This window comes from Mustela lutreola, chromosome 2, assembly GCF_030435805.1.
Source record: "Mustela lutreola isolate mMusLut2 chromosome 2, mMusLut2.pri, whole genome shotgun sequence".
NCBI lineage: Eukaryota > Metazoa > Chordata > Mammalia > Carnivora > Mustelidae > Mustela > Mustela lutreola.
The window spans coordinates 17,758,089-17,776,876 of NC_081291.1; the positions used below are offsets into that span (position 1 = coordinate 17,758,089).

At 38.1% G+C, this 18,788-nt stretch overlaps 1 protein-coding gene across 3 annotated transcripts in view; it reads right to left on the minus strand.

Moving 5' to 3' along the window:
* The window catches only part of SMARCC1 (SWI/SNF related, matrix associated, actin dependent regulator of chromatin subfamily c member 1), a 169,685-nt gene that overhangs the window by 65,151 nt on the left and 85,746 nt on the right, over positions 1-18,788 (minus strand). For all 3 annotated transcript variants that reach the window (XM_059160755.1, XM_059160754.1, XM_059160756.1), the window contains exons 16-21: positions 16,925-17,038; positions 16,153-16,306; positions 15,563-15,676; positions 9,627-9,686; positions 3,919-4,177; positions 2,648-2,809 (exon numbers count right to left, since the gene is read on the minus strand). In XM_059160755.1, the coding sequence (XP_059016738.1) occupies positions 2,648-2,809; positions 3,919-4,177; positions 9,627-9,686; positions 15,563-15,676; positions 16,153-16,306; positions 16,925-17,038 (863 nt within the window). The remainder of the gene's footprint in view (positions 1-2,647; positions 2,810-3,918; positions 4,178-9,626; positions 9,687-15,562; positions 15,677-16,152; positions 16,307-16,924; positions 17,039-18,788) is intronic.

Consider the following 18,788-nt stretch of genomic DNA (forward strand, 5'->3'; position numbering starts at 1 on the left):
ACTTTCTGTCGCTATAAATCTGCCTGTTCATGACCATGTTTTCAACGATGATCCATGAGGTCACATTATGTCAGTACTTTATTCCATTTTATGGTTGAGTAATACTCCACTGCAAAACCACATTCTCTTTATCCATTTATCAGTTGATAGACATTTAAGTTGTTTCCACTTTTGGTTGTTATGATTTCGGTGTGTGTATGTGTGTGTGTGTGGGGGGGCAACAAATGAGACAATGTATATGAAATAGACAAATTTCTACAAAGAGGCACACTACCAAAATAGAAAACCTAAAAAGACTAAATAGAAAACCCCAAAACCTAAATAGAAAACCAAAATAGACTAAATAAACCTAAGTAGAAAACAAGTAAACAGGGTAAATCAGTCCCTAGAAAACATTAAAGAAAAAAAAATCAGAACTTAATGGCTTCCTACATGAATTCCAGCAAACATTTAAAGAATAATGAGCATGAATAATTCTCAAAACTCTTCAAAAAAATCAAGAACAATTCTTAACTCATTCTTAGAGGTAAGTACTACCCTGATATCAAACCAGATAAGAGTTACCACAAAAAATGAAAAATACTAAACAAATGCCCCTTATGAATACAGATGCAAAATCCTCAACAAAATACTAAAAGCGAACTAAATCCAAGAAGAGTATTCCGTGGAACATTCCCATGATCAATCAAGTGGGATTGATCCCAGAACTGCAAAAGAGGTTCAACAGGCAAGAATCATTAATACAACATATTTAAAGAAAAAAGTAAAAACAACACATGGTCATCTTAATTGATACAGAAAAAGCAGCTGGTGAACTCCACCATGTTTTCCAGATAAAAAGATTCAACAAATTACGCATAGAGAATATTTCCCTAAACTCGATAAAAGGAATCTAGGAAAATCCAATAGCTAACATCATACTTAATAATGAAATGCTTTCCCCTTAAGATTAGGAAAATAATTTCACTTACAAAAGCATTCAGAAGAATAAAATACAAAGGAATAAATTTAACTAAAGGAAATGTAAAACAGGTGCCAAGAGCACAACAGGCAAGACTAAAAAGTTCAAAACAGTGGTTAAAGAAGATCTAAGTAAATGGAAAACATCCTATGTTCAAGGAATGAAAGACTTTGCATTGCTGAGATGGCAATACTCCCCAAATTGAATGCAAATGAAAACCACTTCACAAACATTCCAGCTGTGTATCCTTTAAAAGCAGGGGTGGGGGTGGGGGACAAGTGTTGGTGAGGACATGGAGAAGTCAGAACATTCATATGTCGCTGGTGAAAACATAAAATGGTACAACCACTACAGAAAACAGCTGGCTAGTTTCTCAAAAAGCTAAACATAAAATTACCATTTGATCCAGTAATCCCACTCCTAGGTACCGAGAATCAAAAAAAACCTATATTCACAAAACATCCTGTACCTCAATGTTCATAGCAGCATTATCCAAAATAGTGAAAAAATGGAAACGATACAAACATATGCGAACTGATGAATGGATAAGTAAAATGTGGTGTATCCACTGAAAGAATATTATTCAGCACAGAAAGGAATGAAGTAGTGATCTTATATTACAAATGGATGAACTTTGAAAACCTTATGCTAAGTGAAAGAAGTCAACACAAAAGCCTGCATACTGTATGATCCTATTAACAGGAAATGTATAAAATAGGCAAACCCATAGAGACAGAAAGCAGATTAGTGGTTACGAGGGCCGAGGAGAGAAGAAATGGGAAGGAAACACCTGCTTAACTGGTATGGAATTATCTTTTGGGGTGACCAAAGTGTTCTGGAGTTAGATACTGGGATGGATGCACAACACTGTGAATGTACTAGAAGCTACTAGACTGTATACTTGTAAGTGATTAAAACAGAGAATTTTATGTGAATTTTACCTCAACTGAAAACAAAAACCAACAAATTTAAACCTAGCCAGCAACATAAAAATTTTAAATAATCACAAAGTCCTTTCAGAATTCTTATGTTCACATGCTCAAAACCTAGATCTAAAAACAGGCATCACAGGGCACCTGGCTGGCTCAGTCGGTGGAATGTATGACTCTTGATCTCAGGGTCTTGATTTTGGGCCCCAGCTGGGTGTAGAGATTACTTAACTAAAAAAAAATAAATCTTAAAACCTGGCATCACTGGAGCACATGGGTGGCTCAGTGGGTTAAGCCTCTGCCTTCAGCTGACGTCATGATCTCAAGGTCCTGGGATCAAGCCCCACATCAGGCTCTCTGCTCAGTGGTGAGCCTGCTTCCCATTCTTTCTCTGCCTGCCTCTTTGCCTACTTGTGATCTCTGTCTGTCAAATAAATAAATAAAATCTTAAAAAAAAAAAAAAACACAAAAAACCAACCTGGCATCAGATACTTCAGAGCTGTGATGTTAATTTTATTAACAGCTCTCAGACAACCTTTAAATTCTATCACCATAAAAGGAAGGGATAAGAGAAAAAAATCATATACTAATCTTAAGTGACAAGTTGATACTAATCATTGTTCTCACCCTAATAGAAATAAAAAAGTATATAAACAGACATTATAAAAATATAAGCAAACAAACCCAATTGTTTAAACAAGCTGATAGGAAAATACAACATCTATTAGTCCTGTCCTTGGGGACAGCCATAACTCACCAAGCTTCTCTGGCTCGTCAGGTCCCGTGCCTGCAATGCAGCTGCTCTCCAGGCCATAGGTGGGATCCACTTTCCCAGAGGCTCGTGCCGCTTCTTGTACTTTCTTGACATGAGCTTCGACCAATTCTAGTGGTACCTCCTCTCGGACCCGAGAAAACTCCTCTGTTCAAGAAAACAAATGGAATAGCGTGACTTGGTTTTGCACAAATATTTGCTTTAATTTAAACTACTAGGAAATCCAACACATTAGGTAGGGTCTTGCACGCAGTGACCTTTCTGGGGACTCAGTCTTAATCTATCCTAGTGAAACAAGAACACCAGATGAGATGGTCATGTAGACTAACGGAATTCTATGATTCTGTGTTTTAACTTACATGTCACAGTATCTTGCTGTATAAATAGAGATTTCCAAATTTTCATCAGTAACATCAGAATTTCTGCCAAATTTAATCTAACGCTGCAGGCTAGATAGTAAGGCGAACAGCAAGTATTAAATAACCAAAAACCCAAGAAAGGGTTTTATAAGCATGAGAAAGTTCTAATTATAATAAAATCAAGCAATGTTAAAAGGTTCTTTGGCTGGTTATGTCAAAATCCAAATAAATTAAAAAATAAACCACAAAAACTCTGCTTTGCCCTCTGATTCTTTTTTTTCCCCTTTTTAAAATTTTATTCATTCATTTGACAGAGACCACAAGCAGGCAGAGAGAGAGGAAGGGAAGCAGGCTTCCCACTGAGCAGAAAACCCGACACGGCGCTCGATCCCAGAACCCTGGGACCATGACCCAAGCTGAAGACAGAGGCCCTAACTCACTGAGCCACCCAGGCAGCCCCTGCCCCTCCGATTCTTAATAAATGCTCTTAATTTTAGAACTATTAATATATTAGGGGCACCTGAGTGGCTTAGCAGGTTGGGCATCTGCTTTTGGCACACGTCAAGATCTCAGAGTCCTGGGATCAAGCCCTGGGTCAGGATCCCAGCTCAACGGGGAGTCTGCTTCTCCTTCTCCCTCTCCCCGCAACCAACCGTCTTGTCCATGGACTCTCTCTCAAATAAATCTTAAAAAAAAAAAATAAAATAAAATTTAAAAATTGCAATACTTTTAAAATATAACATCAAGGGGTAATGTCTGATTTTCTGTTGTATAACTGAAATGAACATTGCAGCTGATAACTTCAATCAGTTATCAGGACAACATGTATACAAAGTCAAGTACTAAGCCATGATCTGAAACGACTATGTTGACGACGTGGTTCAGGGAAGTCCATACCCAAAGCTGCTTTTGCTGCGGCAGATGCCACACGAGGGTCCACCACAGATGCCAAAAAAGCAACAGTGCTCATGACTGGGTTTCCTGACTGACTGAAAGGGACAGGCTGGTAAGCCAGGGGCCCCAGGGAAGCATCCGAATTCTCAAGGTAAGGGTCCTCAATAGGAAGCCTCAGAAAGTGGAGGATGCATTCATCCTGAGTACGACTTCCAACGTGCTCTGACACTTTGTTCCAATCATCCTTGTACATCTCCAGGGCCTGCAACAGAAAAACGCAAGGAGCTTTAGTGTCAGGTAAACAGAAACTAATATGTGTCAGTATCAGAGGCGTGTGACTATTCTTTAGATGAGTTTTTAAAAAAATAATGAAAATGATTACATGGTACACAAGATAACAGGTAGATCTGATGGCTCTCCCAATTATATTAAATCTCAATCAGGAAAAAAAAATAAATAAAATGCACACATACATAAAAGGAAGAGTAACCATCTTTCATTAATACACACAACTGTTTATAAAGAAAATCCGAAGAAATCTATTAAAAAATACCAAAACTAAAAGGTTTAACAAAGTCACAAGTCAGATGTGGAATAGAAAAACTCAATTTTATTTCAATGAAAAGTTTTAAATTGGAAAAGAAGTATTTAAAGTATCACAAAAATGAAACACCTAGGAATAAGTATAATAAAGAATGTGTAAGAGCAACATGCTGGAAAACATGAAACACACTGAGAGAAATTAAAGACCTAAATAAAGAGCTATACCATGTTCCTCCATTAGCAGTCTCAAAATTAAGATGTCAACTCTCTCTAAACTGAGTAACAGGTTCAACAAAATTGCACGCAAACTCAAAGCCTTTTTTGTTAGAAATTAAGAAACTGGAACTAAAATTTATAAAGTATGTAAATTTCCAATTAAAAAATTCATAATTTGTCTGAGAAAAATGTTGAAACACCACCCCCCCCCAGAAAGTAAAAGCAATCTCCAAGGGGGAGAGGGACAGAATGTTATGAAGAAAATCAAAGAATCAATTGGATAAAAAGATTGTATTTGGTCGTTGATCAAAATTGCTATTCCTAGATTGTTCTCAACCGGGGGGCAATTCTGCCTCCTTTGGGGACATTCAGTGATTATCTCTGGGGATGTGCTACTGGCATTGAGTGGGAAGAGGCCACGGATGCTGGTAAACACTGTACAGTTCACATAAGAGCCCCCACCACAAAAACAAAAAAGCAAACAAACAAACAAAAAAAACCCCTATCTAGTGCAAATGTGGATTGCAGGAGGCTGAAAAATCCTGTCTAGAGCCCGATTCGCTGATCTATACTGCAAGATGAGCTTGGGAGATGGTACCTTCCGCGTTTATGTAAAGTAAATTCTTAACCCAGGGCTCCAACCGCTGCTTCAGGCTTGCCTTCTCGCTGGAGTGGTAGAGGACTCCCCTCAAAACCCACACTAGCGAATGGTCTTATTCCTTAGATCCCTTGAGAGATAAGGCTAATTCTGGGTTTCCCCTGCATAGCCAGTGACCTCAGGTAGTTCTAGAAGGAATCACTTGGGAAAGGAAAAAAAAAAAAAAAAGACCTAGATTGTAACAAAAAAGAAAAATTAATCTCTCTCCCTAGGGTTTGTGGGGTCACAAACATATAATTGGGGCTATCTTGTGTTTCTGATCATGGGCAGATTTTCTTAGGATACTCTACCATAGTCTTTTCAAACAAGCTTATTAAAAAAAAAAAAAAAAATGTTTTCCTTTATCTTCCTCAGCTAAAGTCAAATAAGAAAATCCAGGAAGTTTTTTCCAGCATAGAGCTAAGAAACCCTTTGACATGCAAAATTCAAGAGTCAGTGTCCAGAAAAGCATAAGGCGGTGAAAGAGAAGACCCAAGCCTGGGCATTGAAGGCAGCATTATGTAACAGGAAATTGAAGACATGTTTTCAAACTGAAGGAAGGACTACGTTAGCCTTTTGTGGCTTCCTAAACTGGTGACTCATTTTCAGGTGACACACATGGAATTCCTCACACGTTTTACAAATGAAATCTACTCAGACAAGTCCCCATTATCATTATCTTATGCAGTATATTTTCCCCCCAAAACTAATATTCAGCCTTATTATTAGCCTTCATGTCTACCAATTCAAGGTCTTTTTCTTTTTCTTTTTTTTTAAATGATTTTATTTTTATTTATTTGACAGAGATTACAAGTAGGCAGAGAGGCAGGAGGAAACAGTCTCCCTGCTGAGCAGAGAGTCTGATGAGGGGCTCAATCCCAGGACCAGGACGACGCTAGGATCATGACCTGAGCTGAAGGCAGAGACTTTAACCCACTGAGCCACCCAGGTGCCGCAAGGTCTTTTTCAAACTGCAATTATTCATCCACTGTGTAGATTCCACACTGGCTAGCTGCAAAACTGAAACTATGCCTCCAAAATCTGTAATAAGACAATGACCTGAACATAACCACAGACAATAACCCCCAGTATTCCACGCAAGAACTGTGCTTTGATGAGAAACCATATCAAATAAAGTGTTTTTTTTTTTAAAAGATTTTATTTATTTATTTGACAGAGATCACAAGTAGGCAGAGAGGCAGGCAGAGAGAGAGAGAGAGGAGGAAGCAGGCTCCCTGCTGAGCAGAGAGCCCGATGTGGGACTCGATCCCAAGACCCTGAGATCATGACCTGAGCCGAAGGCAGCGGCTTAACACACTGAGCCACCCAGGCGCCCCAAATAAAGTGTTTTTAAAATAAAAGCGGGTGGTCTAAGAATAATCTGAAGCAGTTGGGATGCTGCCTGTGTGATATATTTGTCTAATAAAATGGTGTGACTTGAGGGGGGGGGACCTTAATGCATCTTCCAGATTTATGTATTTACTAGGAGGAAATTAACTGGCTCTGGTTATAAATCCATTAAAAATCTACTTCATATTCTTAAGCTATTAATTACCCACAAATAAACTATAGAACTAGAAGGTGTTGGTGGTAAACAATACTGCTGGGGAGCCTCTGTATAAGCACAGACAACACCTGTTGATTCAACTGCATGTTTAAAAGAAACACCAACCACTGGACAGGTACCACCTGCAGGAGAAAAAAATGCACTATTGTGTAAGGATACTGGGGTTTTCTTGGATATGTTCAGGGTAAACAGCAACCCAGCCACTGTGTCCTCACTCTATATTTACTATTCACTATTCCTTTTTTTTTTTTTAAACTATTCACTATTCTTAATGAATGAGTAGATGAGAATACATTAAAATGGTGGTAAAAACTCAAAAAGAAGAAATCCTTTTGAATTTTAATCCAGAGAGAGATTTGAGAAAATAAGGAAAAACAGAAAGGTGTAAAAAAAGAAAAGGAAGTTGTGAGTTTTTGTTTTTTTTTAAAGATTTATTTATTTATTTGTCAGAGAGAGAGCACACAATCAGAGGGGGCAGCAGGCAGAGGGAGAAGCAGGCTCCCTAGATGTGGGACCCGATCCCAGGACCCTGGGATCATGACCCGAGTCAAATGCAGACGCCTAACCAACTGAGCCACCCAGGCGTCCCGAAAAGGAAGTTGCTAGTGCAATACTAGAACTTCTTAAAAATACAACTGTTGGAAAAATTCAAAAAACCAAATTAAAGCGATAGAAAACAATGAGCCGTCAGCAGGTCCAGTATATCTCAGTGTGGGATAAAGACCTATGGCGCACCACTCTTGCAGAGGAGCCCAGAGAGCAAAGAATTTTCCGAGTAACAATAAGACACTGCTGCCTTTTCATAACAATAACATCTGCCCGGTTGGTGCTAAAGCAGCAGTGAGTGAGCCACCCACCATCAGCATGAATCAAGACAGTGGCGCTGGACTGTCTTCAGAGTCGATCTAGTCTTCAGTGCCACATCCTCACAAAAGTAATCCAAATTCACTTTAAATTTATTAATTTTATGAATCCAAACATCAAAGTCCACTTGTTTCAGTGTTTGTACTATGAAATGTGAGGTACATGAGGGAACTAAAAATCAACCATCCAAGCATAATAGCGGGCTGAAGGAAAAAGACTGAGCCACCCAGGTACCCCTATTTCTTCCTATTTTGAGTGGGAATATGAAGCTGGGGAACAAACCAGCCTTCCTGTGACCGAAAGGAAACACTGAGACACACTGAGACAGAACATAGACATCTTAAAGGTGGAACAAAAAAAACAATAGAAAAGCTAGGAACCTGATGATATACTTGAAAAGTGAAAAGAATGTTGCGGGGGGCACCTGGATGGCTCAGGGGGTTAAGCCTCTGCCTTTGGCTCAGGTCATGATCTTAGGGTCCTGGGATACAGCCCGAGCTGGGCTCTCTGCTCAGCCCAAAGTCGACTTCTCCCTCTCCTCTGCCCCTCCCCACCACTTGTGCATACAACGCGGACTCTCTCTCTCAAATAATTATAAAACCATTAAAGAGAGAAAAAAAAGTTGGAACTGCCAATCTGAAGACAGCTAGTTGAACAAAAAAACCCAACATCCTTATGGTTTAAAGACATAAGGCTGCTAGATTAGATTTTCTGTTCTTTGTGGGGAAAGTGAGATTTTCTGTTCTTTGTAGACAAAAGCATTCCTAAGAGATTAAACAGTAAACTTCCTCACTGAGTCCTAATTTAGCTCTCACATGCACATCTTACCCACAAATACTAAGTAGTGTCATAGTCTTCACTTTACCCAATGATTGTTCTAGGACAAGATAAATGATCCTTCTTCAGAAATGGCTGATAAATACGGAACCCAATAGTCTGTATTTCTTACCTTCAATGCAAAAATAATTGCTAAGATCTACTTGTATATGAATTTGCAAGAATCTCCAAGACATGAAGAAATCCAAAAAGCATTCAACAGGCCGAATGGCAGATATCTTGAATTATCATTGGTTTAGTGTTCTGCTTTCAAGAACAAAATAGTATTTTCTTTTTTTTTTTTTTAAGATTTTATTTATTTATTTGACAGAGAGAAATCACAAGCAGGCAGAGAGGCAGGCAGAGAGAGAGAGAGAGGAGGAAGCAGGCTCCCTGCTGAGCAGAGAGCCCGATTCGGGACTCGATCCCAGGACCCTGAGACCATGACCCGAGCCGAAGGCAGCGGCTTAACCCACTGAGCCACCCAGGCGCCCCCAAAATAGTATTTTCAAGGACAGATGTCTTTATCTACTTCTCTGGAATCATTCTGGGAAATACAGAGGTTGTGGACTCAAATGCATGTAAGCACTGGAGAACAAATCGACAATAACCAAGGTGGGCTAAGTTTGAAGAAAACTGGGATCTGAAGAAACATTCTACTTCCAAGGAACACCTGCTACTCGAGGTGAGCCAACTACTGCTCCATGGGAATGAGGTGCCAGAATTACCACATCTTCCAATTTTGGAGGAAAAATTAGAAATCTAGACTACTTTTGCAAAGCTCTAGTTATTTGTTACATGTTGGCAAAGATTTAAAATAAACAAAATAACCCAACCTGTGCCAAAAAAACACGTATCCAGGCTTGATCTTCCCTACCGATAGCCAGTATATCACCTCAGGGTGTGAGGTGCGATATTCGACGACGGCCCAAGAAAATTCTATTAAAACTCGATACCTGGTTCAAAAAACTTCAGGATTAATTCCGAAGGTGTATTTCAAATGTGAGTCACACAGACTAAGCATCCATCTCCTGTGTGCTAACGGGGCTCTGCTATTGACGTGCTTACCTCCAGGAGCAGAAGGGTCTCTTGTTCAGTCCATTCCCTTCCAGCACTGGCACCTTTACTCTAAAGAAACAAAACCAGAAATTAGGTACTCGTTTCCTAAAGGCTGATATGGAGCTCAGGAGGAGTCCCTTCTATGTAGAGGGAGCTGTTTTATGCAAACAACCAAATAAACACTTAATAAATAAAATAATAAATAAAACACTTAAAGGACCCTAAACTTCCAGCAGAAAGGCAGACCTATTTCAATGATTTCTTGTCTATCAAGGACTCATAGACCACTCAGACATATTACTTCTATCATTTTGATATTTAAAGATACCTTTTGAAGCTACAAAGGCTACAATATTTTAATGCATACCATGAGCTGGCTATGAAATTTTCCATAACACAAATATTTGGTATAACTTGAAGGAAGCACTTTTTCCACGATTCAAAGACAAATTATACTACATATGAATTACTCTGAGGGATTCTTGATTCCAACTGCAACAAGTTCAAATTCTCAATTTTATCACCTCTTGATTAAAATAATTACCAAGTGATTCCTTAAATTTCAAATCACTCTTTGTATAAGAATCCCTTTAACTGCCAATTCACATGAACATGGGGAGAGAAGAAAGACAATTTTGTGTTACATAAAAATTAAGATTTATCAATTGATTCATACTTCTTGAGTTGGAAGGCCCTGCTCCATTCATAGACTGGCAGAGGACAGGATGCGTGGCACACCTGACATTATCCTTCACCTATAAATGTTACCAATTCAAAATATACATTCTAATATATCCCTTCTCTGAAAACTCTATTTTGGGAGATTAGAATTTAACAAATCAAGAGAAAATATCTATGATCTGTGATTTCCTTGATTGTGATAATAAAGCTTCTCAAGTTATTTGATTCAACCTTTCTGTGTAACTGCACTAAATATTATAGGTAAAAGTTAAATTACGACTTGCTAGATTTCCATGGTATTCGATACATATCATTCTGAAATTTTTGAAAAAAAAATGTACTAAAAATAACTAGTCCTCTATCTAGAGAATAAAGAGAAACGGAAGCCTTGTAGAATTCAAGTCATATGCATGACGCTGTGAGAGGGAAAAAAAATGCATATAGCTGTAATTCATAAAACACTGTTCAGATTCCTTAAGGATCCTAATAACCAATATTCATCTTTTAGTGAACCAACCTCAGAAGTGACCATCAATCAGATTTGGAGCTCCAAGAGGACGAAAATTCATTAACACTTCCCCTAAATCCTAAAGAAGGCAAATCTGACTACAGGAAAGATCCATACAAACTACATGTGACAGCATTTACTGGGGACATGCAGAGCGAGAATTTCTCCACCTCCCAGCCACACGGTATAGTTTTTCCTCTTGATAAAAACTGGTTCTGGGAAGAGTGCATTATCTCAACAGGGTCCATGAGATGACTGTGGGGGTTTCTGCACAATTGTAGAAATTTTTTCTTTTGTACTTACTGGGGTAGAATGTATGTACAATAAAATACCCACATCTTTTCACATATACACCCATGTAACAATGTAACTACCACTCAAATCAACATCCAAGGGGTCTCTCCTTTAAACCTCAAGTTGAGAGCAACTCACAGAAGTACACACTATTCCCAATTCTATAATCATAGGTTAGTTTTTCTTGGATATGAACTTTGTAAAACCGTTCAGTATGAGTTTGTGGGTCTGGCTTAATATTATGTCAATGACATTCAACCCCACTCTTTACATGAAGGAGATCAATTCTTCATTTCTGTGTTAATATTACATCGTTTTAATAAACCACAATTTATCCACTATATGCTTGATTAATCACTGTTTACAGTTTCTGGCTATCCCGATAAGGCTGCTAAGAACATTCATGCACATTTTTTTATATATCCATTCTTTAAAAAACTGATTTATCTTATTTATATAGCTAGGAGCTCAGTGACTGGGTGTGTTTATATATATTTAGCTATAATACTGTTTCCTCCACTTTTATTTCCTGACAGAGTTTGTATAGGTTGGTATTATTTCTTCCTTAAATGTTTGGTACAGGGATGTCTGGGTGGCTCAGTCGGCTGGGCATCTTCCTTTGGCTCAAGTCATGATCCCAAGGTCCTGGGATTGAGTCCTGCGGCCGGTTCCCTGCTCAGCAGGGAGTCTGCTCCACCCTCTGCCTGCTACTCCCCCTGCTTGTGCTCTGGCAAATAAATAAATTTTTACCAAAAATGTTTGGTACAAAAGCATCAAGAGAATCATCTGGGCCTAGAGTTTTGTATTTAGAAAGGTGTTTCACTACATATAGATATAACAGACACAAGGCTATCCAAGTGCATTAATTTCCTGTGGCTACTGTAATCAAATTATCACAAACCTGATGTCCTAGAATAATGAAAATTCATTCTCTCACAGCTCAGGAGGCTGGAAGTCCAAAATCAATATAACTGAGACAAAAGTCTTAATCTTAGTAGGGCCATATTCTCTCTGGATGCTCTTGGAGAGAATTCATTCTATGCCTCTTCTGCTTTCTGGTGGCTGCTCTAAACTCCTTGGTTTGTAGCCACCTCATTTTAACTGGTGCCCTTTCCTCCTCTTTTTTTAAGATTTTATTTATTTATTTATGAGACAAAGACAGAAAGAGAGAAGCAGAGGGAGAGGGAGAAGCAAGCTCCCCATGTAGCAGGGAGCCAGATGCAGAACTCATTCCCAGGACCCTGGGATCAAGACCTGAGCCAAACACAGACACCTCACCGATGGAGCCACCCAGGTGCCCTGTCCTTTCCTCTTCTGTCTGCAAATCTCTCAGCATTCATCAAAGAACACATATCATGGGGGCACCTGGGTGGCTCAGTCAATTAAGCCTCTGACTCTTGATTTCAGTTCAGGTTATAATGATCTTAGGGGGGTGGGAATGAGCCCCACATCAGGCTCTCTGCTGGGCAGTCCAATAAATAAATAAAATCTAAAAAAAAAAAATAAAAATAAAAAAATCCCTCCTCCCTTTTCTGATCTGTAATTTGTGTCTTCTCTTTTCTTTTTGATCACTCGGGTTAGAGGCTTGTCAAACTTATTCATCCTTTCAAATAACCATCTCCTTATTTCATTCGCTTTCTACGGTTTTTCTGGTTTTGGTTTCTAGATTAATTTTGTTGTGGTTAGCCAACCACATTTATATCACATGTATGAAATCTTAAATCACATTTTATAGTATCACTCCTTTAAAACTGAGACCCATTTTATGGCTCAGAACTGAATATACTTTGGAGAATATTCCCCAAGAACTTTAAAAGAATGGTGTTTTCAGGCCTCCTGAGTGGCTCAGTTGGTTAACCATCTGCCTTCAGCTCAGGTCATGATCTCAGGGTCCTGGGCTCAAGCACCACATTGGGCTCTGCTCAGCAGCAAGTCTGCTTTTCCCTCTCCTTTTGCCCCTTCTTCCCCAACCCCAGCTCATGCTCTCTCAAATAAATAAAATCTTTAAAAAAAAAAAAAGGAATTTGTTTTTACTGTTATTTTGCATAGAGCTTTCTACGTACCAAATAGGTCATCTTGGTTCAGTCTTGGTCTAAATCTTTTCTTACTGACTTTCAACCTACTTGTTCTATCAATTACTGAGAATGGGTTAATGAAATTTCCAACTATAATTTTATGTTTGTCTATTGCTCCTTTCTATTCTATCAGCTTTTGCTTTACATATTTTGAATTTTTTAAATTAACTTTACACATACTTAGGATAATTATGTCCTTCTGATTAATGCCTTTATCATTATGAAATGTCCATGGTTTAATCCTGGTAAAATAACTTGTCCTAAGGTCTACATCTGCTAATATTAACATAATGACTCTCTTGTTCTTCTGATTAGTATTTGGAAGATATGTCTTTTCTTATCCTTTTATTTTTATATTTCAAGTGGGTTTTTTGTAGGCAATATATGCTTGACTTTTTTTTTAATGCAATGTGACAGTTTCTGCTGCTTAATGGGAATATTACAACCACTTACACATAAGGTTAGGGCTACCCCCATGGACATATATGTACACCTACGATCTTGCCATATTCTACCCAGCACATCTATCTCCTGCCTTTCTCTTTCTTTCCCTTTTATGGAGTAACTTTTTTGGGGGTCTTGCTGTTTTTATCTCCATCATTAACTTATTAGTTATGGGTCTTTACATACTCTATGATTCACAATACTCATGTCTAACTTGCCACGGTGTACCTTCAAATACTACATTACACATATTGTCTAGTAAAGAAACTATAATGCACTATACTTCCATTTTCCCTTCCTATGCCTTGAGCCCTGTTTGCTCGTTAACATTCACATGTTGTTAACCTAAATATATGTTCGTATCATTCTTAGTCTGAAAAGTCTATTACCATTTTCTTAGACTACAAATGAGGAGAAAACCTCTTTTCACTGACATATGTGTTGACCTCTTCTGGCACTCATTCTTCTTCCACATAGATCCAGGCCTTTTCCAAAATGCTTTGCCAAAGTATTACATAGTTTAATGTGAATCAGCATTTTGATCACATTTCTAAAAGATACCAGGATTTCAACTTCATATAATGGTCATTTTTCTGCCATTTTTGTCATTTCTACATGTTATGAACTCCCCAAAATAAAAACTGCTTCAACAGTCCACATTCCTTTATATTTAACCACACATTCCTTCTTTTCCTGGGAATGCTTCCTTCCTAGTCACATGCATCCATCAGGGACCAGGGGCCCTCATCCTGAAAAACTCCCCTTGGTTTTCCTACACTGTGTGCTAGCGATGCCCTCCCATACCTCTCGATGTCGTCGCTGTCCTTTCCCTCCTAAAAGGTACTTTACTGCAAACATAACTGCAGAATTTTTAAATGAATGTTATTTAAAACATTTCGGCTTCAGCATTTTAAAATGTTATTATATTGTCCCCCTCTGGCTTCTGTCATTTCTGTTGACAAGTCAGACATCAATTTCATGATTGTTCCTTTGAATTTAATGTGTCCTTCTCCAACCCTGCTGACCCCCCACAAAGTGGCTGTTTTTAAGACGTTAGTTTTTAAGATAAGTTTAAGTGTGATGGTCCTGAATGTGGTTTCCTCTGCATCCAAACTGGATCTGTTCAGACTCATGAATTGATAACCTTTTTTTTTTGAAGATTTTGTTTGTCTATTTATTTATTTATTTATTTACTTGACACACACACACACACAGAGAGAGAGAGAGAGAGAGATCACAAGTAGGCAGAGAGAGATAGGGAGAAGCAGGTTCCCCGCTGAGCAGAGAGCCTGATGCGGGGCTCGATCCCAGAATCCTGAGATCAATGACCTGAGCCGAAAGCAGAGCCTCAACCCACTGAGCCACCCAGGTGCCCCGTGATATCTTTTTTTAATCAAAAATGTTTAGCCATTAAATCTTCAAATATCACTTTTGCTTCATTCTTTCTCTTCCTACAGGTCTCTAATGATAAATATGAATTCTTTTTATAGTAGCTCATGTGTCCCTTGCGCTCTGTTCCCTTTGTCCCCCTCCCTCACCCTCATCCAATTTCTTTTTCTCTTGATGCTTCAGTTTCAATATATCTACTTTCTGTCTGAGCTCACTAATACTGTCTTCTGTTGTGTTTAGCCTGTTGCTAAAACCATCAATGAGTTAATTTCAGGCATATTTTTCAATTATACAATATACATTTGATTCTTCCTATAGATTCCAAATATGTTGAAATTCTCCACTTTTCCTTGTTTTAACATATTAATCAGTTACTTTAAAATACCTATATTCTAACCACACAGAAAAAAATGGTAAGATAAGTGATTGTTATTTTATAAAATGCCAGCAGGTTAAGTGAAATGCACACCTTCTTAAAAAAAAATACTTCCTAGAAGGACAAGAAGAGATCATGCTGGATTACAGTCCAGCTGTGCCTAGAAAAAAGTCCTTACCTTTGCTAAGGTTTTCTTAGAGTAAATGTCAGTACGAAGACCAAAGTTCTGCAAATCAATTGGTTTTTCCTTGTTCTTCTCAGGAAAATTTAACATCTGCTGAGCAGCAGGGACCTACGAGTCAGAAAAATGATAAATGGCTGTATTAACCTCCACAAAGTCAGGGGGATAGAAGTTTTTAAAGCACTGTTTAACAATGGCATGTAAGAAGATTAAAAAAAAAAAAAATACCCACACCTTCACCCTATACTTCCAACATTTCAACTTAACTATATAGGCAACATTTTTTATCTCTATTAAATCCCAGAGAAAACTGGTAACAAGTTTTCTTTAATATGTTCTCCCATTTCATGTGAATTATAATTTATACCTTCAACTCATGTTATTCTAACCTAAGGCTATATAAAATATGGTTGACATACTAATCTTTTCAAGAATATGTGTATGGATGTCCACTTTCCAAATGTTAGGAAGGGGAAAAAGTTTCACACAATCAGTGTATAGTGTAACGATGCTGCCTAACATTAGTCTATTAGTATAATAATTACTAATAGTGAATTATAGTAATATTAGTGTAATAATTAAGTTACCTGAGGTGATCGAAGATGTAGAGGCACAAGCCCAGAGGGGGTATCAGCTAACACATTAAAATGAGGAGTAGGAGGAGGTCCCATAGCCATGGGTCGACTTTCTGGATCCACTTGGTAATTAACAAGCCCCCACTGCTCTAAAAAGGCATGAACCCTGGAAGAGCAAAGTTCTGAAAGTTAAAATCTAGAGAATGTACCCCGTCTCCTTCGTCATCACAATTCATTAAAAAAACAAGAACAACAGAACAAGTAAATGTTCTCCGTAGGCTATGAACCATCACAAAGTTAACTGACAAGTCTGGTTTGTTATTTGAGGGACAATTTCTAAACACTCGATGTTGACAGCATAGCACCCCAAAACCTAGTACAAAGCCCAATTATTTCAATCACAGAAATAAGAGAGGAAATGTTCATGTAAGTCCATAGTGAAAGAACTCATACACAGACCAAACTCAAGCAAGGAGATTCACATTTGATGTGTTTCTTTAGAGACAGATCTAGTGGACAGAGCTTATTCACTCTCCCGCTCAACTCACTCTCAATCCCTGGTCATTCTAGGATTTCATTATAAAATAAAAGATGTCAACTGTAAAATCTTAAAACGAGGAGAAAACGCCAAGGTATTAAATACATTCAACCCCTAAATAAAAGACATTTGATTAAGGTGTTTTATTAACAAAGAAAACATCAAGTGTAAGCACTCAAACATTAAACAGCAGGGCATTGGTAACCTCCTGAAGTGAAGCGTCTGAGAAAAAGTCAGGCGTTTTACCTCATCACAGCACACACGTCTCCAGTCAAGTTCCTCCGACAAGCAGTGCTGGTTAAATATTCTTGGGGGTTTAGGCGATATGTGTCAATCATAAAATTTCGATATGCCAAGTATCTAAAAAGCAGTGGCAAAATTCATAAGATAGACACACATCCTTTCAGAAATAACTCACAGAGCCAAAAATCATCACATTCCTCACAACCAAATCCAACAAAAAGTTAACATTCCAACCAGCAGTATTGAGTAGTTACAGTCATGAACGTAACCAAGGATAAGAACCCTTAATATGCAAAACAACTATTTACTAATATTTAACAATAATAACTAAAATGTAGTAAAATCTGATGAAGTTAATATGAAGTAACACAGGGGCACATGGCTGGCTCAGTTGGTAGAGCAAGCGACTCTTGATCTCAGGGACATGAGTTGGAGACCCACACTCGGCACAGAGTTTACACTAAAAATAATAATAGTAATAATAATAACAGTAGTAATAATGTGAACTAACATAAATACAAAACTGGTCACAGGGGTATATGGATAAATCATTAGTTCCCTGCAGAATTTGCAAATGACACCTGGTTACTTAGGCTGTCTCCCTAACTACTGTGTATCCAACCATAACTCATTTAAACCTCACAACTTCTCCATTTGCTCATTTCATTTATCAATGAGCAAACTTAAGCACAGATTAAAGAATGTGTCCTAGACCACAAGACTGGTTAAGTGTGGCGCCAGAATTCAACACAGCAGGTAGGGGGAGTTAGCACTCTGGAACCTATGCTCTTAACACACGATGTGTCTTATTTCTAGATTCTTCCTACAGCCACACGTGAATCTGGTTCCAACAATGGTTATATATCCAGCTAGACGAGGACTAAAATCCATGAGGCCAAAATCAAAGCTGAGACAAAAACAGATTAAAAAACGAAAAGAAAAACTGAAATTCTGAGTCACAGTAAATTTCACAACATACCCAAACATTTCTACAACAAAATATATATATATTTTTTTCCAACAAAATATTTAAAACAAGATTGTTGAGATGCTAGAGACCCAGCAAAAGTTCTTGCCACAAAAGCAAAACAAAAATCTGGCAGGTTAAGGGCAGCTACATCAGAGTACAAAAGGTCTGCTCAAAAAAGGTCTTGTATAAGCACAGGTGGATAAACAAAGACCCAAAGGTAAAAATGTTTAAATTTAAGCGAACTAAACTGCTAAACTGTGCTTGTAAACAGAAGATTGTCAAGAACCGTAAGTATCTATACAAATGCTGGCAATCAACATGTTAGATAGAAGAATATACCATGTCTAACTAGATGGAAAAACTAAAAGGGTTTCTTATGCCAACTCTGATTGTGGTTTTTTTTTTTTTTTTAAGATTTTTATTTATTTATTTGACAGAGAGAAATCACAAGCAGGCAGAGAGGCAGGCAGAGAGAGAGAGAGGAGGAAGCAGGCTCCCTGCAGAGCAGAGAGCCCGATGCGGGACTCGATCCCAGGACCCTGAGATCATGACCTGAGCCGAAGGCAGCGGCTCAACCACTGAGCCACCCAGGCACCCTGATTGTGGTTTTAAATGAAACCTTACAGCTTTGTCATGGAAAGGCAGGAATTATCTCTGACATCTAAACTTAAACTCTCAAACTATCATGGACAATCTATTACAAGAAAAAACTTATTATTTAATTATCTGTATTCTAGCAGGTGTTTTATGTGGACAATTATCCCTCCCTAACAATAGAAACATGAGACATCTATTTGTGAAATCACATAAGCATAACAAACAATGAATTAATGCTATAAAGATACTATACAGAAAAGTATTTTACAATATGATAGGTGTGGATTTATTTTTAGGGGG